We start from the raw sequence: 26,974 nt of genomic DNA, 5'->3' as shown, positions 1-26,974 counted from the left end.
TGGATCCTGCCCACGACGCTGGCTCTACCTTGGGTGTGAGATGAACAGCATGGGCCTCCGCGACAGTGTGGGCCGTGAACAAGGGCTTGAGAGGTGAGGGGAGAAGGTGCCTGAGCCTCAGGGACACAGATGGAACTGTGGTGGTACTCTTCCTTTCTGAGATTAGGAGGTCCCGGAGTTAGAACTCTAGAAGGATGCAACTAAGTCAGGCTAACTCGGGTCAAGCAAGAGTGGGGTGGGCGCCCGAGGGGAGAGGCACGAGGCCTGGGGCGGTGGTGGATGGAGCCAGACACCTAGGAGGTCTCTGCATTCAGTAGCAGGAGGAGCACTGACCCTCAGCTGATCGGAGGACCGAGGGGATAGGCCCACTCCAGCTGAGAGGAGAACACAGGGTGAAATGAGGACTCAAGGGGATGCCAGGAGCACCTCCCACCCTCAGGGGCCTGCCCCTGGCTGTCCTGGTTGTCCTGGGGGTGGAGGGCCAGTCAAGCACCCCCTGGAGTTGTTCTGCCTGGCAATCTAATCTGAAGGCTGAAAAGGCAAGGAGCTGGGGGCGTGAGCAAGGAGGAGCAAGAGGCCCCGGGACCACACCTATTGAGTTGGACCCGGCATGCAAATTTTGTGACAAACCACACACCAGTATTCCTTAGCATGCCCCGCTGAGGGGCTGTTGGCAAGTGGGCTGCTGGGCAACCCCTGCGCACTGAAGAGTTTGTGGTGTGTGTGTGTGGCTGCAGCCTAGACCCTCCTTCCCACCAGCCTCTCCCCTCCCCTCCAGCCATCCTCGGATTGGTGATTCTCGGCCCCTCCCCCGGCTCCCCCAGACCCTCCCAGAGCCTTTATCAGGGAGCCGAGCCCGAGATCCTGCCACATTCCCAGATCCCCTCCACTCTCCGCCTCTCTCTTCACAGCAGCAGCAGCAGCAGCACCAGCTTTGTGGGGAGCAGGGCAGTAATCCCGCCAGCTCCCTGATTCCACCATCCAGCTGTAGGCTCCACGCTGATCCACAGGTAGGCACGAGCGGGAGGAGGTGGGAAGGACTGAAGCTGGCACTGAAGGACAGGGGCCAGAGGCAGGAGAAATAAAGGAAGTGGCCGCCTTTGGTCCGCCTTTGATGGGGGCTCTGGGAAGTGAGAAGGCAGAAAGAAAGGGGTTGAGAGCCAGTGATGTTTGGAGCCTGTGGGTGCGGGCTGATTGTTCTGTACGAGAAAGTTTTGCCTAAGTCTAGGGGTTGCCTAGTGCTGGAAAACAGAGTCCAGGACCCCTCCTCCAGCTGAGTAAGGAAACAGACCCCTACACGTCCTATAAATCCATCCTCTTCCTTTGGAGCCTAGAGTCCCGGCACGTCGCACCGTTGCTCATTGCTGCCAGGTACACATCCTGGGGAGATATGTCTGATGGGGGAGCAGGGAAACCAAGCCCAGGGGACGTCCCCACTGCTCGGAGATACTCTCCCCAGACCAGGGCTGGGGCAGGCGAGTCGGGGGCTGGGAAGCAGGGTCCAGCTAGGCTGCTGGTGGTGAATGTTCCCCCTCGTTTTATGTCCTCCTCCCGCCTTCCCTTCCTGTCTCTCTGCACTCTTAGCACCATGCGGAGCGCCCTGCTGTTGGCAGCCAGCCTGGCCCTCTGCCTGGTCCTTGGGGCCGTCTGCAAGGAGCCACAGGAGCAGGTGGTACCCAGGTCGGACCACAAGAAGGTAAGGTACCCCTCCGGCTGGGCCTGCCGTGGCAGAGTCCTGGGCAACATCATGGGAGCAACAGCTTTGCTGGTTCCAAAAGCTGGAGGGGCGGGGCGGTGCGGTGGTGGAGGGCGGCCGGTGGGTTGGGAGTTACTGGTTTCTGTCAGAGGGCTGGGTTTCCCTGCCTCTCTGCTCAGCTCATGTGCTCACTGTCTTGGGTATTGTATATAACAGGCGCCCTACCCATCGGATTGACTGCTGGCTTGGTGATTGGGTGGCACTTCGAGGGGTAGGCGGGGGAGGCCAGGTTGGTCTAAGGTTCCCTGTGGTCCAGCTCAGGTTCAGGGTCTGTTCCTTTGAGGCGTGTGTGTGTGTGTGTGGGGGGGGGGGGGGGGAGGTGACGGGGGGGGGGGGAGGGGGAGGATGGCACGGGGTGGTGGTGGATGAGGGGATTCTATCTACTCCCTGGAGGTTATGAAACAGTCAGAATTTCTCCCCCAAATGGTCATTTGTGTGCTATTTTACTGATCAATTACGTGTATTATTTTGTTTTTAAAATTCAAATAAACTCCCTCATCCACCTTGTAACTCCAGGTGCTCCTAAGATCCCAACCCTTCCCTCTCTCCTCTCCTTGACCTCCTCCGGCCTCTGCTTGGTTGGGATAGAAAAATAACAACAGAAACAAGCACAGAACAGGTTAGGCCCTAGTTTCCAAAGCTCTTCCAAGAAAAGGAATAGGAGTCGTCAGGATAGGCCTCCGGGGGGAGAGCAAGGAGAAAGTCGTTTTAAGGTTTTGAAACGATAGAGATTACATTGGTACAAGTGCTTTTACAATGATTATAGGTGGAGCTTATTACAAATTCAGTGTGTGAAGTCTAGCTGCCTTTCCAGCCCAAGCCCGTTAGCATCTCATTCCAGGAAGTGGGCAGAGTGTGTGAACAATTTGGGGAAGTGGCTGCCTGGGAAGCTGTGCGCTGGGCAGGGAGAGGTGGCCAGCCTTCCTCCGGCTGTGAGGTGGATCAGGGCGCCATAGGCTGGCAGCCTTGCAGCGGCAGTAGTTGTGCCACATTCAAAAGACGAGAACCAGTTCAGCCCCGCGGCTTGGCTCAGTGGTTGAGCGTCAGCCTATGACTCAGGAGGTCACGGTTCGATTCCTGGTCAGGGCACATGATCAGGTTGGGGGCTTGATCCCCAGTGGGGGGTGTTCAGGAGGTGGCCCATCAATGATTCTCTCTCATCATGGATGTTTCTATCTCTCTCTCCCTCTCCCTTCCTCTCTGAAATCAATTTTAAAAAATAAAATATAATTTAGAAAAAGAACCAGTTAAAAAACAAAAACACATAGAGAATACCAAATATGGGCTGGACACTGTGTCCAGAGCCCAAAGGTCCCAACTCGAGGTCGTCAGAATATCTGGGTATATTCTTCTGAGACAAACTTGCTTTGAGTCCCTGCCCCTCTGTCAGTGAGAGAGAGATTGCTGTCCCATCCCTTCTCCTGCAGGTCTGTGAGAACGAGGGAAACTGGGGAGGGAAGAGGGGAGGATATATGAGTGCCGAGGCAGCTGGGCTGGCGTGTGTGTGGAGGGCATCCTGTGTCAATGTGCTTCTGTGTGTGCTCAGCAGCCCAGGGACACGTGGACTCTGGAGAGAGAGGCACCTCTGAGATTCAAAGTGAGAATCTCCAATCATGATCATTGTCATGGTCTCTGCAGCTAAATAGCTTGGGGTGAGAGGTGTGCCCACCAACCACCTGCTGTGCCCAAGTTACTAAAAATAAATCACCAAGACAATTAAGAGCCCCTGCTTGGAATCTGGGGTTCACCTGCAAGATGGGGGAGAAGCGGTGTCGCTCTAAGCATGCTGCCTTCCTGGAGTTCTGAGGCCAGGTGGACAGGGGCGAAGGGAGAGACCCAGAGGCAGAAACCGTGGGGAAGAAAAGAGATCAAGAGGCAATGGGAGACACAGGGAGAGAAACATCCACAGACACCGCACGGAGGGGGGGTTTCAGGGTCACAGAGGCGTCCCCAGGGCGGAGTGCCGTCTGTGGCTCGTCATGGAGCACAATCAGAGGACACCTGCTCTGTCCGATGGGCCTTTCCTGTGAGTTGGGGGCGGGTGGGGGGGTCATGGAGGGCAACCCCATCCTTGCTCACCCAGGAGGACAACCCCATCCTTGGGCAAACCAGTTCCTGATGTGCCAGGGAGCAAAGAACCAAGGGCCCTTCTCACTGAGAGGTGGCAGGAGCCGGGGCAAGGCCCAGGGAGAGGCTCACAGCCTGCACGGGCCACTGTCTCAGTTTTCCTCAGATCCCTCACCTGGAGCAGCAAAAGCCACATCCCAGGAAGGCCTTCAGTCTAGGCAAACAGGGGTGGGTCGGTCTACAGGGATGCCCCGTGGGGTCCCTTCACCAGGGCTTCTCAAACCTTGCTATGCATAGGAGCCGCCTGGAGCCTGGTTAAGATGCAGCTTCTATCGCAGCAGGCCTGGGTAGGACCGAGATGACGCCTCTCTAACACATTCCCCGGCTGGTGCTGCTGGCCAACAGACCACAGACTTTGAGAGCCTGCTTCTCTCCCGTCCTAATCAGAGGAAATCCTGAAAGAAACGAGGTGTCGGGTTCAGCTGTGATTGACTCAAGAAAAGTCTGTGTTTGTGGGAAGAGAGCGAGTGGACTGGTGTGAGCCTCCTGCCTCCGCCCTGCTTCTCTCCCTGGCAGGTCCCGAGTCTCGGACCCCTGCTCAATGCGCTCACTAGCCACAACCCGGTCTCCGTGGTGAACGAATTGATCAAAATTCTGAGCCAGGCTCGCAAGGGTAGGAAGCAGCCTAGGGAGAGGGATGTGGGGGGACGGGGTGAAGTGGGGGGCAGGATTCCGGGGATTAAGTCGGCCTGGGAGACCCCTCAGGTGGGAGGAGACCGGCTTAGGGAAGAATGGAGAGTTGTGACCTGAAGGCCCCTCATCACCACTTTCCAGATCCCACACCCTTGTTCTTGTTTTCACAGACCCTAAGAAACGGTCCTTCCTCCAGAAACGTGAGTAGCCTCTTCTCCCTCCCTGTCTCTGCCAGCCACTGGCCCAGAGCCCCGAGGGCATGGGGCCCGGTGACCAATGGTCGCGGGGGACAATGCTGGCCCTTTCCTGCAGGTGACATGCACGACTTCTTCGTGGGACTCATGGGCAAGAGGAGCACCCAGCCAGGTAGGAGCGTGGCAGGGTTTCGGGGACTGGCCAGGACATGCAGGAGTCAAAAGCCTCCTATTTGTCCTCGGAGGGAAAGACAAGACTTCTCTCAGCTACGGTGGGGGTTCCTGGGCCCTTTCTACCCAGTCCGCTTGGAGCCGCAGCGCAGTGTTCCCTGGGAGCCGCTGCCCTGGGAGACCTTAATGATACGTGGTCCTGCCGCAGGGCGTGGGTTAGGGAGGTCTGCTTCCGCCCCATCGCCCACACCGCACGGAGCATGCCGCTGCTTCCCAGCCGTGTCTCCCAGGGCGCCCTTCCTAGCCAGCTATCGTTGTTGTTCAGGGTGAAGGTCACATCCAGAAAGATCCCCCCTAACGACAGTTTTCTTCACCCAGGCACGCCTGCCGATGTGAACCAAGAGGGCGCCCCTCGCTCCGGCAGCCTCCAGTACCCGTCCCCCGTGGAATGAGGTAAGGGGTGCTGGGTGCGGGGGGGGGGAGCGGGACTGTGTGCATGCAGGCTGCCGGAGAAGCATTGCCTCTGATGCTACAGGCATTGCTACTCATAAATTTGCCCTAAAATACACTGCCAGTGCCCAGCACACCGTCAAACACACCAACACTTAGAGGCACGTGCTTGTCCGAGACACCACACCACACACACACACACACACACACACACACACACCACACACACACACACACACACACACACACACACGGCCCTCGTTTTCATCCCATCTCTGTCCCCTGGTGCTTTTCTTTTTCTTTTTTTAATTGTTTTATTGCTTAAAGTATTACAAACAGTGTTACATATGTCTCCTTTTTCCCCGCCCTTGACAATCTCCGGGCCTCCCCTACCCCCAGTGTCTTATGTCCATTGGTTATGCTTATATGCATGCATACAAGTCCTTCGGTTGATCTCTTACCGCCCTACCTCCTGCCCCCCCACCCTCCCCGGCCTTCCTGCTGTAGTTTGACAATCTGTTCGAGGCAGCTCTGCCTCTGTATCTACTTTTGTTCATAAGTTTATAATGGTCTTTATTATCCATGAGTGAGTGAGATCATGTGGTGCTTTTCCTTCATTGACTGGCTCATTTCACTTAGCATAATGCTCTCCAGTTCCATCCATGCCGTTGCAAATGGTAAGAGTTCCTTCTTTTTTACAGCAGCGTAGTATTCCATCGTGTAGATGTACCACCGTTTTCTAATCCATTCATCTGCTGGTGGGCACTTAGGCTGTTTCCAGATCTTAGCTATGGTGAATTGTGCTGCTATGAACATATGGGTGCATATATCGTTTTTGATTGGTGTTTCTGGTTTCTTGGGATATATTCCTAGAAGTGGGATCACAGGGTCAAATGGGAGTTCCATTTTTAGTTTTTTGAGGAAACTCCATACTGTCTTCCATAGTGGCTGCACCAGTCTGCATTCCCACCAGCAGTGCACGAGTGTTCCTTTTTCTCCACATCCTCTCCAGCACTTGTCGTTTGTGGATTTGTTGATGATAGCCATTCTGACAGGTGTGAGATGGTACCTCATTGTCGTTTTGATTTGCATCTCTTGGATGATTAGTGACTTTGAGCATGTTTTCATATGCCTCTTGGCTTTCTGAATGTCCTCTTTTGAAAGGTGTCTATTTAGGTCCTTTGCCCATTTTTTTTTTATTGGATTATTTATCTTCCTTTCGTTAAGTTGTATAAGTTCCCTATACTGGTGCTTTTCTGATGGGCAACTTCTGTTGTTTAGATTCTGTTCTCTCCTGATCTGTGCAAAAGATGGAGAGATCGTCACCCGATAATTACAATTTCCACATCCAATTCACAGGTGAAGTGATCTGCCTCCCAGGCAGGCTGAACCGTTCGGATTATTCAGAATCTCCACTTACAGGGGCCCAGTGTGGTGTGCTGCTCCAGAGTGATGTAGGAAGGAATGCAAGGAACTCCGGAAATCTAGTGGGGAGGGGCTGGAAGCTGTATCTTAGTCGCTCTGTGTCCTGTAATGGGTAAGGGCGTGACCTGAGTTTGAATCCTGGCTCTACCACTCACTAGCTGTGTTCCCGTGGCCCATTCCATAACCCCCTGTGCCTCACCTTCCCCACCTGAAAAACGGGGGTGAGGACAGCGCGTGGCGGAGCGTGGACGTGAGGACCGAGCTCAGGTGAAGTGTTCAGAATGGTGCTGGCACAGCCTCTGTGCAGGCTTTGTTATGCCTGTTGGGCCTGGGAGGTGCAGGCAATGTCTTGGTGCTCCCCCTGCCGCTCCGGCTGTCTGCCTAGGGCGGTCTGCGCGGGACCCAGGCCTGCGTGGGCTGAGCTCTCGCACTTGGTGTGCAAGCGTGAGTCCCCTGGGAAGTGTCTAGTCAAAACACAGAGCCTGCTGCCTGGGCACCCTCTTCCCACGCCCAGCAATAGCAGCTCAACTGCTGCGCCGGCTCCACAGGCAGAGGCCGTAGGGGGAGAATGAGCTCGGTGACCACAGGGAGTCGGTGGCCCCTCTGCCGGCGTGCCTGTCCCCCACACTCCTTGGTCTCAAGGGAGACACAGGCCCAGGAGCTGGCTCTCGCTTAACTGCCTGTGCATGACTCCCTGGGCCCAGAGATGAGGTCCGCCCCCCCCCCCCCCCCGCCCCCAGTCAGTGCTGGGTGAGAGGGCGCGAAGAGCCATAATGATCGTAACTCACTGATTACATGGTACTGACCGTATCATTTTGCTCTCATTAGACGGTTATTTCAATACTGCCGACCGCCAGATAATTACACGGGCAACTATATCTGGATGACATACTCTCCCCCAGCGTGATGCATCAGCCATAAAGATAATTACAGTGCAATTTTTGCCATAGTATTTTATACAAATAGCAGAAACAAGTACATTGTGGAAATCTACTTTTACTGCTTGCTGGTGAGCCCAGGCTCTTTCAGAGGGACCAGCTCATAATTGCGCCTTCATAATCTCACCGCGGACGGAGCATTCTCTACTGCACGGTGCCGGGAAGAAGAGGACACACGGTCCCTGGTGGCTGCCATTTAAAGGGCTTAGATGAAATGAATCAGCAAAGATCATTGTATCATCTGATTTCATTCATGTGAAACTGCTCAGAAAGGAAGTGGTCTCTGGGCCTGTCCTTGCCGGGAGTGGGAGTGGGGTGGGGGCGGGGGCGGGTGCTGGAAAGAGGAGGAGCATTAGCACCAGGGCTGTGTGTATGCCTGGCTCATGGGGATGCTAGGATAATATAATCTTCATTTCTGTCGCTATATTTAAAAACACATATTTTTATTGATTTCAGAAAGGAAGGGAGAGGGAGAGATAGAAATGTCAATGTTGAGAGGCTCCTTGATTGGCTGCCTCCGACCCTTGAACGGAATGGAACCCGGGACCCTTCAGTCCACAGGCCAACGCTCTATCCACTGAGCCAGTGGTTCTCCACCTTCTGGCCTCTTAAATACAGTTCCTCATGTTGTGACCCAACCATAAAATTATTTTCGTTGCTACTTCATAACTGTAATGTTGCTACTGTTATGAATCGTAATGTAAATATCTGATATGCAGGATGCTCTTAGGCGACCCCTGTGAAAGGGTCGTTCGGCCACCAAAGGGGTCGCGACCCACAGATTGAGAACCGCTGCACTAAGCCGAACCGGCTAGGGCTGTCGCTACATATTTTATGGGAGCCGCCCTAGACCACGGGCACAGGTGTTTATAAGCCGCATCAGAAATATACAGCTGGAAAAGGGCAAGCACCTGCAGCTCGGAGAGTCCAGTCTCCAGTTCAAAGGCTGAGGGACAGCTGTGCTAAGACTTCTGTTCTCTCTCCTTCCCCTTACAGATGCCCCTGCCCTTCTCCCTCCTCTGCTCCCCCAGCAGGTGGAGTGTTTCCAGACAGAAGATGTGATTTCCCTTTTTGGTCCTCGGCACTCCATCTCTGTCCTCCAGGCTGCATCATGAATCCCCCACCCCCACCCCCGTCACCCCCTCGAATCCCCAGGTGCACGCTCCCCGATTTCCCTTCTCTTCCCAGCCTGTGCCCTTCCTGTGCTGAGACTCCCCCGTCCCTCTACCCAGCGCTGATGTAGACAGTGCGCAGTGACCCCCCAGTTCCCCCTGGCATCGACTGTAGATTCCCCTGGATCCCTCAACAATAAAGGACTTTTGCATATGGCCTAGAGTGATGCATTTGTTTGGTTGGTGGATCGGTGTGTGTTTTTTTCTCTTCTTTAACTCTTCCAACCACATCATACATACCTACATATGTACATCTGATTTGCACCCACACAAATATATCTAACTAGAGTTATCTTTATTTTGTACACAGCAATTTTCCCGACAGTGCCTTACTCAGTGTTTCATACAATTAGTATCAGGAGATTGTTTAGTGATTAAAAGCACAGATAAATGAATTTGGAAGATGGTTTCTTGCACTCAACGAATTTCACAAACTAGCTTCAGATAAAGAAGAACACATATTCTGAAGCGCTTCATCTGAATTTCTAGGATGGGCCTGGGCGATACTGATCTCTGAATTTGACTCTACTTAGAGGAGGGAGGGGGATCAAGGCTGTGCGAAGACCGGGCCACCGAGGAGGAGGCAGCGAGCACTGGACCATTCTTCTGCCCCCAAATGCCAAGCATGGGCCCTGCAGTAGGTGGTGGGGGTGAGATGTGACCCAGACACGGAGTTCACAGTGTTAAGTGGCCACCTTACTTGTTATAGAGGGAAACATTTATTTCAGACTCTTCCACAATGCTACTGTCACCAGCCTGTAGCTAGTCCAGTAGTCCACAGTATATGTAAGGCACTTAAATGAGGTGTAAGTGGGTGTCTTTTACTAATCTGCTGTTCTAACAATCACAGCCCCCGGGTGGGTCCCAAGGGGCTCCTGTGCCCTAATGGAACAGCCTGGGAAGTCCCCAGGCGCCCTAGTTTAGCGTGGAGCAAGGGCCCTGGCCAAGCCCCTGAACTACCCTGATTCAAGTCCACATTCAGCTCTCGCAAGGCAGCTCAGGGAGAGGGCCATGGAGCCAGAGGCCACTCCCTGCGGTCCCTTAACCCCATGAAAGTTCTCCCTTTCCAGAGCCCGGCTGGGCACCTTTGGACCCATGGCTGCACTGTAGGGCTGGGCAGGAGGAAGAGCTCACCTCAGTGTCTTTGGCGTCAGGTTTATTGCTAGAGGTCAAAGAATGGCCTCACCCCAGATCCTCAGGCCTTTCTTCTGTGAGTCATCTTGTTGGCTTTTCAGAATCATCTATCCAGAGGGTTTAATTGTTTGCAGGCTGGGGACTTTATGTGGGTCATGACAGCTTTAGGAATTGGTTCTGCTCACACTTGAGAGTCTGACGTGTGCTGAGATGACAAGCGCTTTGCCAACAGGAGCAAAAATGTAGGAAGACTGCTCTCTGGTGGCAGTACTGGGGAACACTGCAGTGCTGGGGATCCCAGGGAAAAGATACCTTTTATTTATTTAATTTATTTATTTACATATTTTTAAAATATATTTTTATTGATTTCAAAGAGGAAGGTAGAGCCCTAACCGGTTTGGCTCAGTGGATAGAGCGTCAGCCTGCAGACTGAAGGGTCCCAGGTTCGATTCTGGTCAAGGGCATGTACCTGGGTTGCAGGCACATCCCTAGTCGGGGGCATGCAGGAGGCAGCTGATGGATGTTTCTCTCTCATCGATGTTTCTCTCTATCCCTCTCCCTTCCTCTCTGTAAAAAAATCAATAAAAATATATTTTTAAAAAACAAACAAAGAGGAAGGGAGAGAGAGAGAGAGAGAGAGAGAGAGAGAGAGAGAGAGAGAGAGAGAGAAATATTAATGATGACAGGGAATCATTGATCAGCTACCTCTTGTACAACCCACACTGGAGATCGAGCCCACAACCCAGGCGTGAGCTCTGACTGGGAATCGAACCATGACTTTCTGGTTCATAAATCACTGAGCCAGACTGGCCAAGTGGAGACAACATTTTAAGCCAGATTCCTGTTCTGTGCTTGGAGAATTCGTGAGTAATCCTGGTCCTCATCCTCTTGTAGTAAAGAGGTTGATGCCCAAATACCTGGTCAACAAGGCTTCGCAGCCCTTCTCCGTGCCGTGTAGCTTAGTGCCTGGGTGCTGTTGTGCCCGCGTGGTGATGCACTTTTAAAAGACTTCAGTACTAAAGGTTCCGAACCCCATTCCAGCCTGTGCGGAGGAGGTTTTCCTACACCAACAAGCCATGCCCTGACACTAGCTACCCAGGGATGATGTCAGATTCCATGAGTTGAGGGATTATTCTGACAAGACTGCCCCCCAACTTCAGATGACAATCCAGGTCCAGGTTGTCACCGATGCTTCTGACCGCTCAGCTACAGACTGGAGTTTCCCATGACCTACACCCTGGGTTCAGTTAATTTGCTGGAGCAGCTCACAGAACTCAGGAAACCCATTTGCTCACTAGATGACCAGTTTATTATAGAAGGAAATCACTCAGGGATAGCCAGTGGAAGAGGTTCGTAGGGCAAGGCATGGGGAAAGGGGCGCAGAGCTTCTGTGCTCTCTCTGAACTCTCCTCTCTGGGACCTCCAAGTGGTCACCAACCCGTGAGCTCTCTGAACTTTTTTTTTATGGAGACTTCATGACGTCGTTTCCACGTAAGAAACATTCAAACCTATAAGAATTTTTATGAGTTTATTTGAGCCAAACTGACAATTTCTGGGAAGCAAAACATCAACGGTTGAGAAAATGCTCCGAAAATGACAATTTTGTACCTTATTTTATACAGTACAATCAAGGGAGGAGGCACAAGGAGGGTTATATGAAATTTGCTGAGGATAGATTAGGGAGGCGAGAGAAAGCAGAGCAGGGGAAAGTGGATACAAACTAAAATGAAGAGACAAAGAAAGCAAAGACGGGGAGAGGGGGTGGTGGGGAAACCTCTGACATTGGATACAAACCAAAATGAAGAGACAAATACTTCTTTTACATTAGAGAGGGTAACGGATTGTTAATAAGTAACTTTTACAGCACATGGAGATTGTATGCGGGAGAACAAGGTAACAATGAGGGGTCCTGCGGTCTGTGTTCTGGTGGGAGATTGTACCCTGGGGGTTCTGGGAAAGGGGGATTAGTCTGACATTCCAAAGGTATGTTATCATAGATGCAAAAAAGGCATAGGTTCAGGTAAGGCAAAGATTGACCTTTGTCAAGAAAGATACTGGCCTAGGACATGACCGCCCTCCATGAGTCACGTTTAGCTAGCAAGTTTATTTATTTATTTATTTATTTATTTATTTATTTATTTATTATTATTATTATTGCAAAGGTGGAAATTTATTGAAGAACAGGTACAGACTCCCACGTGGGAAGGGGGAAGAGTCCCCTAGCTGGCAAGTTTTCATTGCAGACCATCCTATGTGGCTCCTGTAGGCCTCTGAGTTTGAAAGGCCCACCATGCAGGCCTCCCCTGAGCTTGTCAGGTTTAGTATGTGACCCCTTTTCGTCAGTGAAGAATAGAAAGAAATAAAATGAAGACGCTATAGTTAAGTTGCTAAATTACTAAAATCAAGTAGGTTGAAGCATGAGGAAATGATTCTATCCTTGTTTTAACTAGCCTGGGAACTTAAAGTTTTGAAATTCCAGTTCTTCATCAATGCCTGGATATACACCCAACCTCCAAATAAGTCTCTGATTGCCGAGAAAAGACTAAGGATAGAATATTCCTATATCCAGGCCACCTGGCATCCATTAGCCAGACCACTGTGCCATCTCAAGGATTACCATCTTGGACCAATGCAGAGGCTCAGAATATCAGACTGATTCTTCTCAAGAATGTACTTTTTTTAAAAAACTGCAATCTTTTAAAAAATATATATTTTTATTGATTTCAGAGAGGAAGGGAGAGCTAGAGAGAGAAACATCAATGATGAGAGAGAATCGTGGATTGGCTGCCTCCTGCATGCCCCCTACTGGGGATCAAGCCTGAAACCCAGGCATGTGCTTGATGGGAAATGGCACCATGACCTCCTGGTTCATGGGTTCACACTCAACCACTGAGCCACCCAGAGAGGGCGAGTGGGCTGTTTTTGGGCAAGGTCACCTTCCTCTGGGGGCCCAGCATTGGCCTATGAGGCAAATTACCTCACTAGTGCTGACCAGGAAATTCCAGACTGACTGGTTAAGATTACATTCCTGGGAGAGGCTGAAACTGCAATTAGGTCAGTTATTGCTGAAACGGCAATTGTTAATGTGCATTTAGCACAAGGGACTCCATTTGGGAGCAGTCTCTCTCTCTCTCTCTCTCTCTCTCTCTCTCTCTCTCTCTCTCTCTCTCTCTCTCTCTCTCTCTCTCTCCAGGTTATTAAAGTGGTTGGAAAGGCTAAACAGGCCTAAGGCTCTTGCAAGCCTTGCAGCCCAGTGTCTCAAAGTCTTGCTGAAGGTTTGGAGTCTGGTTGCCTGATGTTCCACTTCAGGGCACTTGGTGGGAGCCTCATGTATCCGTCTACTGCCTGCCCCCAAACTGCAAGAACAGGTTGTAGTTTATTTGAGCCGATGATAGAGATTTTGCACCCCCTTCCTAATAAATATTTCATGTTTGGCAGCATTTAGGAGAATGCTTGCTTTCATTATAACCTACCACCAGTTAGTACGATTGCGGGAAAGGGGACACAAACGAGCTGATGATCCCTGAACAGCCACACCGGCTTAGATCAGCTGGCATCGTCCTGTGTGCTCCTCTCTCCCCGTCCGTCCGTCCGTCCATCCGTCCATCCGTCCATCCATCCACCCAGGAATCACGGAGCCCTCCCTGTGCTTGCGTGGGGGTTTGCGCCCGGCTGCCTATCACCGCAGGGAGATAGGAGAGAGGCTGGAACTGCAGGGCCTGGAGCCCGAGGAGCTCCTGCGTCCTGGGGAGGGAGGGCCGGGGAGCAGGGGGGGCGACCAGAGCGTGGACAGGAGCTTGGAGTTGGGATCGGGACCAGCGGGAGGAGGGAGCGGTCCTCCGCCTGGCGGATCGGCGCTTCAGAAAAGCCGAAACCGAGGTGGGGTGGCGGGAAACGCCCCAAAACTGCTCTCGGGGGCGGCCGGCTGTCCCAGCGCCGCGCGGGGGTCCCGGGCCGCGCGGGGGCCCCCTCCAGGCTCGGCGGCTGGGAGCCCCGCGCACCTCGCTCCCGGTCCCGCCGGGCGGGGCGCTGCGACCGAGCGGCGGGGGGCGCTGCCTCCTCCGGGACGGCGGGGGGCGCTGCGGGCCGGGCGGCGGGGGCGGCCCGGGCCGGCGCGGCGAGCGGCGCGGCGGATGGAGAGTCTGGCCGCGGCCGGCGGCGCCGCCTCCTCGTCGGGCCGGGCACGGCGGGCCGGGGCCTTTGTGTGAGGCGGCGGCGGCGATGGTGCTGGGGCCCCGCGGAGCCGGGTAAGCGCGGCCGGGCCGAGGGTTGCGCTCGCCGGGGCCCGACCCCCGCCCTGGCCCTCCTCGCTCTCGGCGGGCGCCCTGCTGCCCGCTCCCCTCGCCGGACCCACCCTCCCCGCCGCCCCGCCGCCCGTCCCTGGCCTCCGGCGGCCCCGCGCCCCGCGTCCCCCCCGCCCCTCCCGAGTCGCCGGGGGAATCGCGGCTCTTCGGGGAGGGAGGGACCGAGGTGCCGGGTGCCCCGCCAACGGAGTGCCCCGGCCCGATCCAATGCCCCTTCTCCGGATCCGGCCTCCGGAGGGGAGACCGGCGCCCCGGATGGCGGAGGTGCCTCCTCGGAAGTTCTGAACCCGCCCCCGCCGACCCCGACTCGGGCTGCCCAGCGCCCCGACCCGCTGCCGGCCGAGTGTGGCCGCCAGGGCCTGGGAGATGCTTGGCTGGCACCCAGACAATGCCCGGGGCGCCCGGCGAAAGTTGGGAGTTAGTGGAGTGTGCGGGGTGGAGAAGGGGCTGCGGCGCAGGACCGGGGCCGGCAGACCGGGGCCCCTCCCTCGGGATGCAGGCTCGCGGGAAAGGTGTGTCGAGCAGGTCTTGGACCTGCACAGTGAGGTGTTTTCTCATGGCAGCAAGTGAATCTCTTAGTTCTTGTCCACATGAGCAGGAAACCCGGAGAGGGTGGCGGACAGGCGTCCAGCATATCTAAGATGCCACCGTTGCGTTCTGCTTTGCTCGACTCCTTTGGGCTCTGAAGCATTTTAACTTCATCCACAGCTTACAAGGAGTGTGGCAGATCAGCATGAGTGGCTCTGGGTTATGGAGAGGAGAGAGAGGCAGGTAGTACCGGTGGAGAGATAGGAACTCGAGAGCAAGCAGGAGATTTACTTCGGGACTGAAAGGACACGCAGGGTTAGAAAACCAAAAGGTGGAGGGAGCATCCCCAGCAGCGAAAGGCGCGTTGCTAACTGCAGATTTTATGTGCATGACATTTGGCGTCGTAAGGGAAGAGAACATGCGTGATGAGGTCGGACAGCTTGTATGTAGGAGGAAACTCACCGGAGCCAGCTGCTCTGGTCATGAAGAGTAAGAGTGTGTCCGAGCGGATACCTCTAGCTACAGCCTCTCTTACTGACTCTCTTAAAGACCAAGCTATCAGATTTGTTTCAGCGGTTTTGGCTTTTGTCATAACAGCTCTGTATTTGGGTCAATGGGGGGAGAGGGGTGATCGTGCTGTCATGTTTGCTGTCCTTGCTCTCAGCAGAATGGAGCGGCTCTCCATGCCTGTTCACTCTGTCCCGACCTGAGGCTTAGAAGCACCCCGACTGGTAGTGGTTTCTCCTGCAGAGCACCCCCCGCCTGCAGGGATGCGTTTGGCCACCCATCTTTTCCCTTTGCTGTCCACAGATTAACCGTGCTGATAAGGAGGCAACTTCACAGGAGCTGCTAAGATGGGCATGAGGATCAAACTACAAAGCACCAACCACCCGAACAACCTGCTGAAGGAACTCAACAAGTGCCGGCTCTCGGAGACCATGTGCGATGTCACCATCGTGGTGGGGAGCCGCTCCTTCCCGGCCCACAAAGCTGTGCTGGCCTGCGCGGCTGGCTACTTCCAGAACCTCTTCCTGAACACTGGGCTCGATGCCGCCAGGACCTATGTGGTGGACTTTATCACTCCCGCCAACTTCGAGAAGATTCTGAGCTTTGTCTACACATCTGAGCTCTTCACAGACCTGATCAATGTTGGGGTGATCTACGAGGTCGCTGAGCGTCTGGGTATGGAAGACCTCCTCCGGGCCTGTCACTCCACCTTCCCTGACCTGGAGAGCACCGCCGTGGCCAAGTCCCTGACCAACACCAGTGAGAGCCACTCGGGCACCCTGAGTTGTAGCTCAGCAGAACCTGCCCATCCCCTTGGAGAACTCCGGGGTGGCGGCGAGCACTTTGGTCCTGATAGAAACTATGTTTTACCTAGTGATGCTGGAGGAAGCTATAAAGACGAAGAGAGAAATGTTACCAGTGACTCTAACCATAGCCTGCCCCTGCCACAGCAGCCGCTGCCGCCAAAGACAGAGGACCATGATAATCCTGCTCCTTTCACATCTGTACCTAATGTGGTGACCCAGCCAGCCCTAGGCACTGCCAGCATGGGCATCCAAACCAGCACAAGCTCCTGCCAGCCATACAAGCTTCAGAGCAATGGAGACTTCAGTAAAAACAGCTTCTTCCCCCCGGACAATGCGATAGACATCACCACTGGGACCAACTCCTGTCTGAGCAATAGCGACCACTCCAAAGACCCAGGCTTTGAGCAGATGGATGACCTCCAGCTGGAGGACCTGGGGGATGACGACTTGCAGTTTGAAGACCCCACCGAGGAGATCGGCACAGCTGAGGAGGTGATTGAGTTGAGTGATGACAGTGAGGATGAGCTGACTTTTGGAGACAATGACAACCGAGAGAATAAAGCCATGCCCTGCCAGGTGTGCAAGAAAGTTCTAGAGCCCAACATTCAACTGATCCGACAGCATGCTCGGGACCACGTGGACCTGCTGACAGGCAACTGCAAGGTATGCGAGACCCACTTCCAGGACCGAAACTCCCGGGTGACCCATGTCCTGTCTCACATCGGTATTTTCCTCTTCTCCTGCGACATGTGTGAAACTAAGTTCTTTACCCAGTGGCAGCTGACGCTCCACCGACGGGATGGAATATTTGAGAACAACATCATTGTCCACCCCAATGATCCCCTGCCGGGGAAGCTGGGCTTGTTTTCAGGGGCAGCCTCCGCAGAATTGAAATGTGCTGCCTGCGGGAAGGCCCTGGCCAAAGATTTCCACGTGGTCCGGGGCCACATCCTAGACCATCTGACCTTGAAGGGCCAGGCCTGCAGCGTCTGTGACCAGCGCCACCTCAACCTCTGCAGCCTCATGTGGCACATGCTCTCCCATCTCGGCATTTCGGTCTTCTCCTGCTCTGTCTGTGCGAACAGCTTTGTGGACTGGCATCTCCTAGAGAAGCACATGGCTGTGCACCAAAGCCTGGAAGACACCCTCTTCCGCTGCCACTTGTGTAGCCAGAGCTTCAAGTCGGAGGCTGCCTATCGCTACCATGTCAGCCAGCACAAATGCAGCAGCGGCCTTGACCCCCGGCCTGGCTTTGGGCTGCAGCACCCAGCTCTCCCGAAGAGGAAGCTGCCGGCAGAGGAGTTCCTGAGTGAGGAGCTGGCTTTACAGGGCCAACCTGGGAACAGCAAGTATAGCTGCAAGGTCTGTGGCAAAAGATTTGCCCACACAAGTGAGTTTAACTACCACCGGCGGATCCACACGGGCGAGAAGCCGTACCAGTGTAAGGTGTGCCACAAGTTCTTCCGAGGCCGCTCGACCATCAAGTGCCACCTGAAGACGCACTCAGGGGCCCTCATGTACCGCTGCACAGTCTGTGGCCACTACAGCTCCACCCTGAACCTCATGAGCAAGCACGTGGGTGTGCACAAAGGCAGCCTCCCGCCCGACTTCACCATTGAGCAGACCTTCATGTACATTATCCATTCCAAAGAGGCAGAAAAGAGCCCGGACAGCTGACTGGGTCCCACCGGAGCCAAGGGGAGCTCCCAGGTGGCAGCCAGGACATTGACTTTCTAGGGGCTGTTCATCCCACCCTAGCCGAAGTTACAGTTTTGCCTTGCTGGGAATTCTGTTCTGTCTTGCGTTGAAAGAAGAAGAAAAAAAAGAATAGCACATGAGCTGTTACTGTTTTAGAGAAGCAGCAGCCCTATCATGTTTACCTCCTGACCTGTTCTTGCCCATGAAGGGCTGTGTTTTTTATTCTTTTGAGGCTGGTCTTGGGATCTCGTCAGGCAGTTGGTGTCAACTAGATCCCCTTCCCCAGCCTTTCGAGTTTTGTGCTGCTAAGAACCCAACCAACAGCTTCACTGAAGAGAGGAGGTGGAGAGAGTTTTCACTGTGGGTATAATGCCAGACCTCCATCGGGGACCACCAACTGTGAGAGAGTTGGGCAGTGTGGTCATTTAGAAAAGACTGGTCAGCAGGCAGCTCACCTCAGGTTCCCCTCCCGGCCCTCAGCAGGGAAAAGGCAACAGGGATAGAGGTGCCTGTTGTTCCATGCCTCTAATCTGCTGACTGGACAGTAAAATCTTTTGGAAGCTAGATCCAAACTGAGGACTAAAGCTTTCTATTTAGATCAGAAAGCTTTGGGATGAATCCTGGCCAGGGCCACCAGAAAAGGTCCTGCAGGGCCACCAGAAGTGGCAGCCTGGACGGGCAGGAAGGGAGGTTTCTCTTTTCTCCTCAATTCCAAAGAAACATGATTTCATGGAGCGATGGCCCAGGACATGAGGCCTTCCCTGTGGGGCAAAGAGGACAGGGAGCCATTTGATAGAGTCAGTCAGGTGCCATCTGGCCACCTCCATCAGCCGTGAATTTTCTGTTGGAGAAGTGGGGTTGTCTGTGACAGCAGCAGCATTGCCTTAATTTATATCCTGTCTCTCGCCTAGAAGTGTGTTTGACCCGTAGTGTAGATGAGAAGACCCCATGAGGTGGAGTGATGGACTGGAAGCCCTTTAGGATTAAAGGGACCGATGACTGGTGGTGTGTAGCGGGATGCCTCTCTGTCCCGGTTGGGTAACCTGTTTTGTGCGGAGCTCTGGCAGCTGGCTTTTGACCTGCTGGAATTTATCCTGATCTGTCTTTGTGTTGCCGCCAGTGGGCGCTGTTGGCTGACAGCTCGGTCAGGCCCTCCCTCCCTCGGTGGCTGGGAAACCTTTCTGCCCAGGCCTGGGGGCTTTGTTGTTAGTTGGCTTTTGAGGGGGCCCCGCCCAAAGAAGGCTTGAATGCGAGGGCCCTTGATCTCACGTACTCACTGGCTCACCTCAGTACACACTACCTCACCTGCTCAGGCCAGCGCTGGGCGTCCCTGGGCTAGGCCCTGACACTGCTCCTGGTGGGACTCAGCAGCACCCAGGGCTGTTTCACAAGCTAGTGGTTTTAATGAACTCACAAAGCCTTTTTGGACGTTAATATTTATTTATTTTTATGTTTGTATGCATATTACCCAGCATCTCTTTTGGAAAAGAGACTTCAGGAAAATGAGTTTCTTTCCAGCAAGGAGCCATGTCCAGGGGAGAATCCTGGCCAGAAGTTTGGGAAATAGGCTAGAACTGGGGGAGAACGTTTCAAGCCTTTAAGCAGGGCAAATTCTTTTTGTTCTCCCCAGATAGGCTCTTACAGAATATACCCAGGGAACCCTTAGGCAATTGATGTAAGTCCTAGAAAGTTGGGGCTTGTTAAATTCCTAGGCCTTTCCTCCTCCTCCTCCTCCTCCCATCCTGTAATGGAGTAGATTGGGGACCAGGCTGCGGGGACCAAGTCACATGAAGGACCTTTTTGCACATTTTCTCATCCCTCCTGAACTCGGAAAGCTGTATTGAGACCTAGAGGCAAACCAGAGCTTCATCTTTGGTGCACCTGCTGCCTCTCTCCCCAGCCCTGAACTTGCACAGCCTCCGACTTGGAGTGCATGGCTCTCTGCTGGGGTGACCACTACATGAAGGGACTTGTACACATGACCACTTTTCACATCTAACCCAACTTGTGAATCCTCCCTGGGGACATTCTTGTCAGGAAAGCCGTGCTGAGACTTCATCTCTGACTAGCTTCTCCTTTTCCCACACTGACCTATAGAAACTTAAGGAGGAATGTGTGTGAAAGACTACCGTTGAGTGTTTGCTAAGCTTTTCAAGCCTGAGCGATCCCTCCCAGACTGTTGGTGAGGACTGGTTTCTGAGTGGCCAGGTTTGAGGGAGCTGGTACTGGAACCCAGCGAGTATGCTGGGCAAACCCTTTTCCGTAACAGAGGGCATCATGGATGCTGGATAGTCTGTATACTTAACCTGAAACTGTGAAGTATTCCCTTTTTGCCAGTAAACCAAAAAGCAAATCCTTGAAACTTTGCCCCTGAAACACTACACAAAACACTGCACCCCCTGACCCTCCCGAGGCCAAGTGGCTGGTCAGGGCAACCCCGTTGGTTGCAGTCAGACATGTAGCAGGGTCAGCAGCTCATGAGGCTCAATGACCAAACCCTGTTTCTCCACACGTCCCCTGTGCTCACACCCAACCCTCCCTCTGTTCAGTCATGTTTGCTGCCCCCGCCTCTAGCTCACCCTTTTCTGAACCGTTGTACTTGAAACACTATAGTGTGGCAGAGGGCACTCTAGGATACCTAGTGGAAGGTACTGATTTTATTTTGAGTTTTTTATTTTTTCAATCTTTGATTTTGTCACGCCCTCTGCCCTGGAACTCAGTTTAGCACTGTCTCCTGCTGTATCGTTCTGAGGTTCAGTTTGACCCTTGAATGTCGTTGCTTCTCCCTTTTCCTCCTTTTTCTTGTTCTGTACTCCAGACTGGCTACATAATTGGCAAAGCCGTGTATTTAAAAATTATGTTTAAGAATTTCAAGATGGCAATTGTGGAGCATGAAACCACGCATGAGGCTGTTCTCAGCCTGTTTCCTAGGGGAGGAGGGTGACACTTGGATGGCACACTGGGGTCAAGAGCAGAGGCTGCTGTGGCCAGAGGAGGGGACCATTATCCCGCTCTGTGACCCGCTGCCCCACTGGCAAGCTCCGCTGTACCCTCACATTGGGTCCTAAATTTTAAGACTCCATGGAGCATATAGCTCATGGCTCATTGGGAAGAAAGGGGGTGGGGGTGGGGCTCTGGCCCAGGTGACCTCTACGGACCAGAAAATGGGTAAAAGTTCTTTTTGACTTCTCTTCTGACCTGTCAGCCCTCTTTGTCTCCAGGGCAAGCCTTTGGGCTTCAATACCTTCTCCCAGTGAGGTTTTGCTACTGATGATTTTTCTTCCTCTTCTGGCCTCCTGCTGTGCCCTGTTTTCCCAGACTACTCTATGTGGAAATGAATTTAAACCCCACTATAGATGGACACTGAGTCTATTGCCATGGGAGCAGGCTGTGTGGAGAAGTCTGTGCCCATATGAGAGTCGCTACACCTCCTTTTTCCTAACCCTGCACTGGCTGAGTCAGGAAGTAGGGCACACAGCATTCATTTCAATGTGGTTCTCATCGTAAAGCTGACATCAGGATGAAAATGGAATTGTTTGGATTTCAATATTTCTTTAACACCCTTCCTTTGTCCAGTCCACCCTCCCCTCCCTCTTCTACTAGCTAAAGTCTCTTACGAAATGGAGAACAGTTGATGTGTAACTTCTTCCATTAAATTAATAAGTACTGACCTCCTAATATTTAAGTGTTTACTATCTATTGCTGTAAAGTTTTGTATATTTTGTAAACTTTTTTTCCCAAATAGTAGATGTCTAAAATCGTTGTACATCTGATTCTTTTATATTCCATTGTTCGGCACAAAGTGTGGTTTTTATTTAGAATAAAAAAAAGGAAATTGGAAATGGGAGTTCTTTTCCTGTTTACTGTGATCGTGCTCATCCCTGGAGTTGGGAAGATCTGGACAGCCACCCGTTGAGTCTCAGCGTTCTGCTCAGCAGATTTAAGCAGCACCTTTTCCTTCCCTGTGGCTGGAATTCCCCAGGGCTAACTTGTTGACCGGTCTTTTGTTTGTTTTTCAAATCGATTTTTATTGATTTCAGAGAGGAAGGGAGAGGGAGAGAGAGAGATAGAAACATCAGTGATGAAAGAGAATCACGGATTGGCTGCCTCCTACACACCCATTACCAGGCACTGAGCTCACACCCAGACATGTGCCCTTGACCGGAATCGAATCCAGGATCTTTCAGCCCACAGGCCGATGCTCTATCCACATAGCCAGACTGGCTAGGGCTTGACCGATTTTTAGTGGGAAATTAAGTCAGTGACCCAACTTCTTCAGGGAGAACATCCCTGAGGGGATCTTGTGTTGGCCCAGAAAGTGAAGTGGAACTCAGCCAATGTCTAGTTGGACTTGAAAATTGGCCATAAGTTGTCTTGCCAGTGCCATCTAATTCATGTGACGCGGTATGCTGGACTGGAGAGAGGCAGGTCAAACAGAGGAGGCAGAGGTTTGGCATAATTTCCTGAGGTTGTTAACAAATGCACCCCGACGGAAGGGTGTGATGTGGTCCAGTGGGTCTCAGCACTGCCTGGGCCTGGCCCCGTCACTGCTCAGTAAATGCTGAGCTGAGCAGCCTTGCTGCAGTCAGCATAGCCTGTTCCCTCTCCTCCCAGGCCCGGAGGAGATATGCTGCCAGGGAGATAACTGGTTGCCAGAGTGAAACCCGTGAGAAGAGCACAACCTCGGGGAAGTGGACTTGGGTCGCCTGGGATGTGACAGAGAAAAATGGGTTTTCTTTAGGAAACTTCTGGAGCCTGAGTCCGGGGAGGCAGTGATATGGGCATCAGATGCTGGCTTGGCTTTCACGTGGGCATAAGGGAAGAAAGTGCTTTTACTGTGTTATCTGCGCTGCTAGGCTAAGCCCTGACTGCAACCCCAGGTTACACCCTGGACTCTCCTGGGTGGAAAGCCTTCAGCTCTGTGCCACTGAGCAGTGGTTTGTAGCTTAAGAACCTTTCAGGTTGGGCCCAGTGAGCAGGGGGCTCATAGATACAGATGCCCCCTGTTTCTGACACAGGCACGCGCCATTGGACACACGTGGATGCATCTGCTGAACGCAGTTTCAGATTTCTGAAAGCAGAGGAGGCAGCGCACCAGGTCAGGGACTTATTCCAAGTTAAACATTCCAGACACAGCACCGGGCAGGACAGAGGCCGCAGCAGTTGTGTCCCTGGGCCCTCCAGTCTCCACCGCAGGATTGAGAGACCAAGGACCTGGAACGAGTGGACTTGAACCTGCTCTTAGGCTTTGCTTCAGTCACAGTTCACGGGCATGGTCCTAGTGTCCCAAACTGACAGCCCTTCCAGAAGACCTGCTTGTTACCAAGAGCAGCGGTCGCCAACCGGTGGTCTGTGGACCCCTGGTGGTCCGTGAGGTCCGAAAGGTTGGCGACCGCTGACCAAGAGGACTTCTCGTCCTCTCTGTAGACAAGTGTTACTAGAAGTAAGTTGCTGGACAGATAGATCATGAAAAGACTAGGCGCAGGAGAAAGAAGTGTAAGGATGGGAACTGACAGAAGAAAACAGAACCCTGCCCTGTGACCGAATTGGGAAATTTCCGCTGCCCGTCCTGTGCAGGGACCGGAGGCTGAGGGACAACACATCTGTCAGTGCTTGCAGCTGGCTGTCCCAGGGTGTGCTCCCAGAATGGATGTCTCTTGTTATTTTCCACGGCCTGGGGAAAAAGGGAGGGACAGGGGTGGATTTTGGATAGCATCTTGTTTAGATCCGAAATGTCCTAGTTCCAAAGCTGGGAGGAGGTGGGCTAGCTACGAGAGCTGTTACCCTGGGGCAGCTCCTCTGCTCCGGGAGGGGGGGTGGGGGTGGGGGTGGGGGTGGGCACAGGATGGACCAGCCAGGGGAGAGTGTCAGCTAGGAAATGGAGAACTTCCTGGATGGCGGAAGGGGTGGAGGGCCATCCTGCCAGCCCAGCTGCGGGTGCCTGTGCAGACCTCGGCCTCACCCCGCCCGCCTCCCCACTCCCTCCACTATCACAGCACTGAGGGTGCGCTGCCGGAAACGTCCTGCTGAGACCTTCTGGTTCCGTGGCCTCTGGCCTCTTGTCCCCACAGCCTGCGCGGTGCACGGTGCGGGGTGCGCTGGGAGAGCAGCGAGCGCACACATGCAGAGGAAAGCTTTGAGAGGTTCCTGCAGAGCTCACGCTTCCGGCCAGGGCGGTTCTGCAATGCGTGTCCGTTCTGCCGAGCAGCCGTTTAGCCTTAGCTCCTTCCCCACTCAGCGGCAAGTGCAGACTTTTAGAGATCGAATCATGGCTGTCTATTATTTATTTCACCCTTTTTCCTGTGCGTCTGTCTTAGACACAAGGACTGAGACACATAGGACCACACCAAGGACCCATTCTTTATCCCTCTCTACCCCTTTTCCCTCTCCCCACCTCAAGGTGTAAGATAGACTCCAAGTCGACCATGAGTGCTTTGACCCTTTTCCCTGCCCCCCCCCCGCCCCCCAATCTCTCACCTCCACCTCCAGCTTTCTACTTCATGAGGGAGGAGAGCGAACCCCACCTCAGCTGGCTGTAAGAGACCCAGGAGCGGAGACGGGTGAGGGATTTGGTGCCTGGGAGTGCAGGCTGGGGTGGTGGGGGCCCGCTGCAGTGGGCTCGGTGCCCTCCTTGGTGATGATGATGGAATGCTGCGTGGAGGAGGAGGAAGACGAGGCACGTCTGCTCGCCCCGGGCTGGGCCTTGGGAAGGTAATGGACCACAGCACTCAGCAGCCGGTCCCGGAAGGTCGGGCTGAGGAAGTTGTAAAGGATGGGGTTGAGGACGCAGTGGAGCATGGAGAAGCAGTCGATGACGTCATAGAAGAAGTAGAGCAGGTGGGTCAGGTAGCAGTGGAGGTGGATGTGGGTCCCGTGCAGTGAGAGCAGCAGCAGGTTCACATGGTAGGGCAGCCAGCAGACCACAAAGACGCCTATGTAGGCGCACACCAGCAGGCAGTGGCGCCGGCTCTCAGGCCGTCCTGCCCGCTTAAGCCGCCAGGCCGTCAGCACATTGAAGACCGTGATGAGAGGGAAGGGCAGCAGGAAGCCCAGGATGGTGGTGGACAGGGTCACCGCCATGGCCCACGTGCTGTAGGTTTCAAAAGGTGCCAGGAAGAGGCACATGGGCTCGAAGCTCTCGACCAGCTGAATGTGGACCACCTCGGGCAGCGGAATGATGGCCGCGAGCACCCAGACGCCCGCACACACCGCCCGCCGCACGCGGTGCTGGTGGCGCTGCCAGGAGGGAGAGGCGCTGGCGAGGGTGACGTAGCGGTCGATGCTGAGGCACACCAGGAAGAAGATGCTGCTGTACATGTTGGCAAAGTAGAAGTAGTGGGTGAAGCGGCAGAAGAAGCTTCCCCAGAGCCAGGTGTAGTCCAGCGTGACCTCCAGCATCCACACGGGCAGAGACAGGACGATGCCCAGGTCCGCCACGGCCATGTTGAGGACGTAGAGTCTCAGCAGCCCCGCCCGGCCCGAGCTGCGCCAGTTGACGCAGATCACCAGGAGGTTCTCCACCAGCCCGACCACGAAGATGGCCAGGTAGAGGACAAAGAGGGCCACGCGCTTGGTGCTCTCGCTGAGCTCCACGTGGCACTCGGGCAGACTGTGGTTGAAGAAGTAGAACAGGTCAGTCCAGTTGTGGATCTCTCCAGGGTCACTGGCAGGCCCTGCAGTGACCCCGCTGGGGGGCCGGGACTCCATGCTGGCCGTGACTGACATCAGGACCCGCAGATGCCTGGTGGGGAGAAGAGCGCGTTGGAGGAGAAAGGAGACTTGGGAAACAGCTTTGTGTCCCGTCCCCCAGGCCGCAGGGCACCGGGGCCAGGAGGCTGGGGGGAAAGATCCTGGGTCTGAAGAGGCAAGAAAGGGAAGGTGAACATTCCAACTGTGAGTAAATAGCACACAGCTTACTTCTCAGAGGTACTTTGCTAAGGGGCCTCCGTGGTGGGAGAGACCAGATCTCTGCCCAGCCTGCCAGGCCCACCCTTCTCCAGCCTCAGGTGGGCTGGCTGGCTCCGACCTCCACTCACACCCTCCTCAGGAGGCTCTTGCTCTGTCTTGTCCTATAGGCTTTGGATGCAGCACTCTCTCTCTCCTTCTCTCTCTCTCTCTCTCTCTCTCATCTATGGATCATGCAGGAAAGGCAGTTGTCTCCAAGCCCCATTCCCTTCTTCCCTGAGAGAGGGCAGCACTCACCTGAGTTTCCTTGGGGACACCTCCGGTCCTGGAGGCAGAGGGCCTGGACTGTTGGGGAGCTGCAAGGAGGCTGGAGGGACGGTGGCCTTGCAGCTGGCTTTGCTTCGGGCTTCAGGCTGCCCTCCTCGTCCGGAAGCAGCATCACTGGCTGAGGCTCTGTGGGAAAGGACCGGGATTTTTCCTGCCTTCCCCCAATCCAGTTAGAGGGGAAGTCACAGCAGAAGACCCAGTGTGCCAGTGGTGGGGAGGAGTCAGGCTGCAAGCATTAAAATCCAGATCCTCACTCACGGATTTACCCCTTTTAGAAAAACAAATAAGATTCCTTTCTTTAGTTAGTTTTGTAAATCTTCACCCGAGGATATTTTCCCATTTATTTTCAGAGATAGTGGAAGGGAGGGAGAGAGACAGAGAGTTGATAGAGACACTTTGATTAGTTGCCTCCTGCACGTACGGGACCAGGGCTGGGGCTCAAGCTTGCAACTGAGGTACGAGCCCTTGATGGGAATTCAACCCAGGACCCTTCAGGCCACAGGTTGACACTCTATCCACTGAGCCAAATGGGCAAGAGTATGTGTGTGAGACTAAATGAGCCACCAAGGCGAAGTGCTTAGTGCAGGGCTGGGTCTGTGTTTAATGCTTTACGTATGCATGTGTTTTCCACTCTAAGTCAGCTTGGAATTCCTCTCTCCCATGTCTGTCTTCATTCCTACTCAAGCAGAACTGGACAGGGTGGGAGGGCTAAAAAATATGTGAAAATCAGTCAGACTCTTAATCGCTCTGGTCCTTCCCCCATTGACTCCCCCTCCCCGCTTGCCATTCTCCCCAGCCTTCCTTTGGAGATCTGAGTTGAGAATCTGGAGAGAGAGGAAAGACTGGATCTGGGGTGGGGAGGGGCAGCACTGGGCTTCAGAGAGACTCCTGGATGGGGA

General features: G+C 53.9%; 3 protein-coding genes across 7 annotated transcripts; 2 read left to right on the top strand and 1 right to left on the bottom strand.

The window, feature by feature from the left end:
• The first annotated feature begins 880 nt into the window (after nt 1–880).
• On the top strand, nt 881–9,022 carry TAC3 (tachykinin precursor 3). 2 transcript variants are annotated; one of them, XM_059681020.1, is made up of 7 exons: nt 881–1,010; nt 1,585–1,696; nt 4,400–4,496; nt 4,687–4,716; nt 4,829–4,882; nt 5,260–5,334; nt 8,691–9,022. In XM_059681020.1, exons 2-6 carry the CDS (start codon nt 1,589–1,591, stop codon nt 5,331–5,333), a joined length of 363 nt encoding a protein of 120 aa, XP_059537003.1. In that variant the 5' UTR covers nt 881–1,010; nt 1,585–1,588; the 3' UTR covers nt 5,334; nt 8,691–9,022. The 2 variants fall into 2 exon arrangements, with proteins under 2 accessions (XP_059537003.1, XP_059537004.1); XM_059681021.1 differs by having other exon boundaries at nt 5,260–5,348; nt 8,735–9,022.
• A 4,727-nt stretch (nt 9,023–13,749) lies between these two features.
• On the top strand, nt 13,750–21,685 carry ZBTB39 (zinc finger and BTB domain containing 39). 3 transcript variants are annotated; one of them, XM_059683303.1, is made up of 2 exons: nt 13,750–13,879; nt 15,643–21,685. In XM_059683303.1, exon 2 carries the CDS (start codon nt 15,687–15,689, stop codon nt 17,820–17,822), a length of 2,136 nt encoding a protein of 711 aa, XP_059539286.1. In that variant the 5' UTR covers nt 13,750–13,879; nt 15,643–15,686; the 3' UTR covers nt 17,823–21,685. The 3 variants fall into 3 exon arrangements, with proteins under 3 accessions (XP_059539286.1, XP_059539285.1, XP_059539287.1); XM_059683302.1 differs by lacking the exon at nt 13,750–13,879 and adding an exon at nt 14,083–14,247; XM_059683304.1 differs by lacking the exon at nt 13,750–13,879 and adding an exon at nt 14,763–15,262.
• A 1,975-nt stretch (nt 21,686–23,660) lies between these two features.
• GPR182 (G protein-coupled receptor 182) lies at nt 23,661–26,239 on the bottom strand. 2 transcript variants are annotated; one of them, XM_059683305.1, is made up of 2 exons: nt 26,046–26,239; nt 23,661–25,699 (listed from the first exon to the last, which is right to left on the bottom strand). In XM_059683305.1, the coding sequence occupies exons 1-2, from the start codon at nt 26,185–26,187 to the stop codon at nt 24,369–24,371; spliced, it is 1,473 nt and encodes a 490-aa protein (XP_059539288.1). In that variant the 5' UTR covers nt 26,188–26,239; the 3' UTR covers nt 23,661–24,368. The 2 variants fall into 2 exon arrangements, with proteins under 2 accessions (XP_059539288.1, XP_059539289.1); XM_059683306.1 differs by having other exon boundaries at nt 23,661–25,584; nt 26,046–26,162.
• Between the last annotated feature and the right edge of the window lie 735 nt (nt 26,240–26,974).

The sequence above is a fragment of the Myotis daubentonii genome, chromosome 2 (assembly GCF_963259705.1).
Source record: "Myotis daubentonii chromosome 2, mMyoDau2.1, whole genome shotgun sequence".
NCBI lineage: Eukaryota > Metazoa > Chordata > Mammalia > Chiroptera > Vespertilionidae > Myotis > Myotis daubentonii.
Note: the sequence above shows the minus strand (reverse complement) of the source record. Positions and strands in the feature narration are given on the sequence as shown.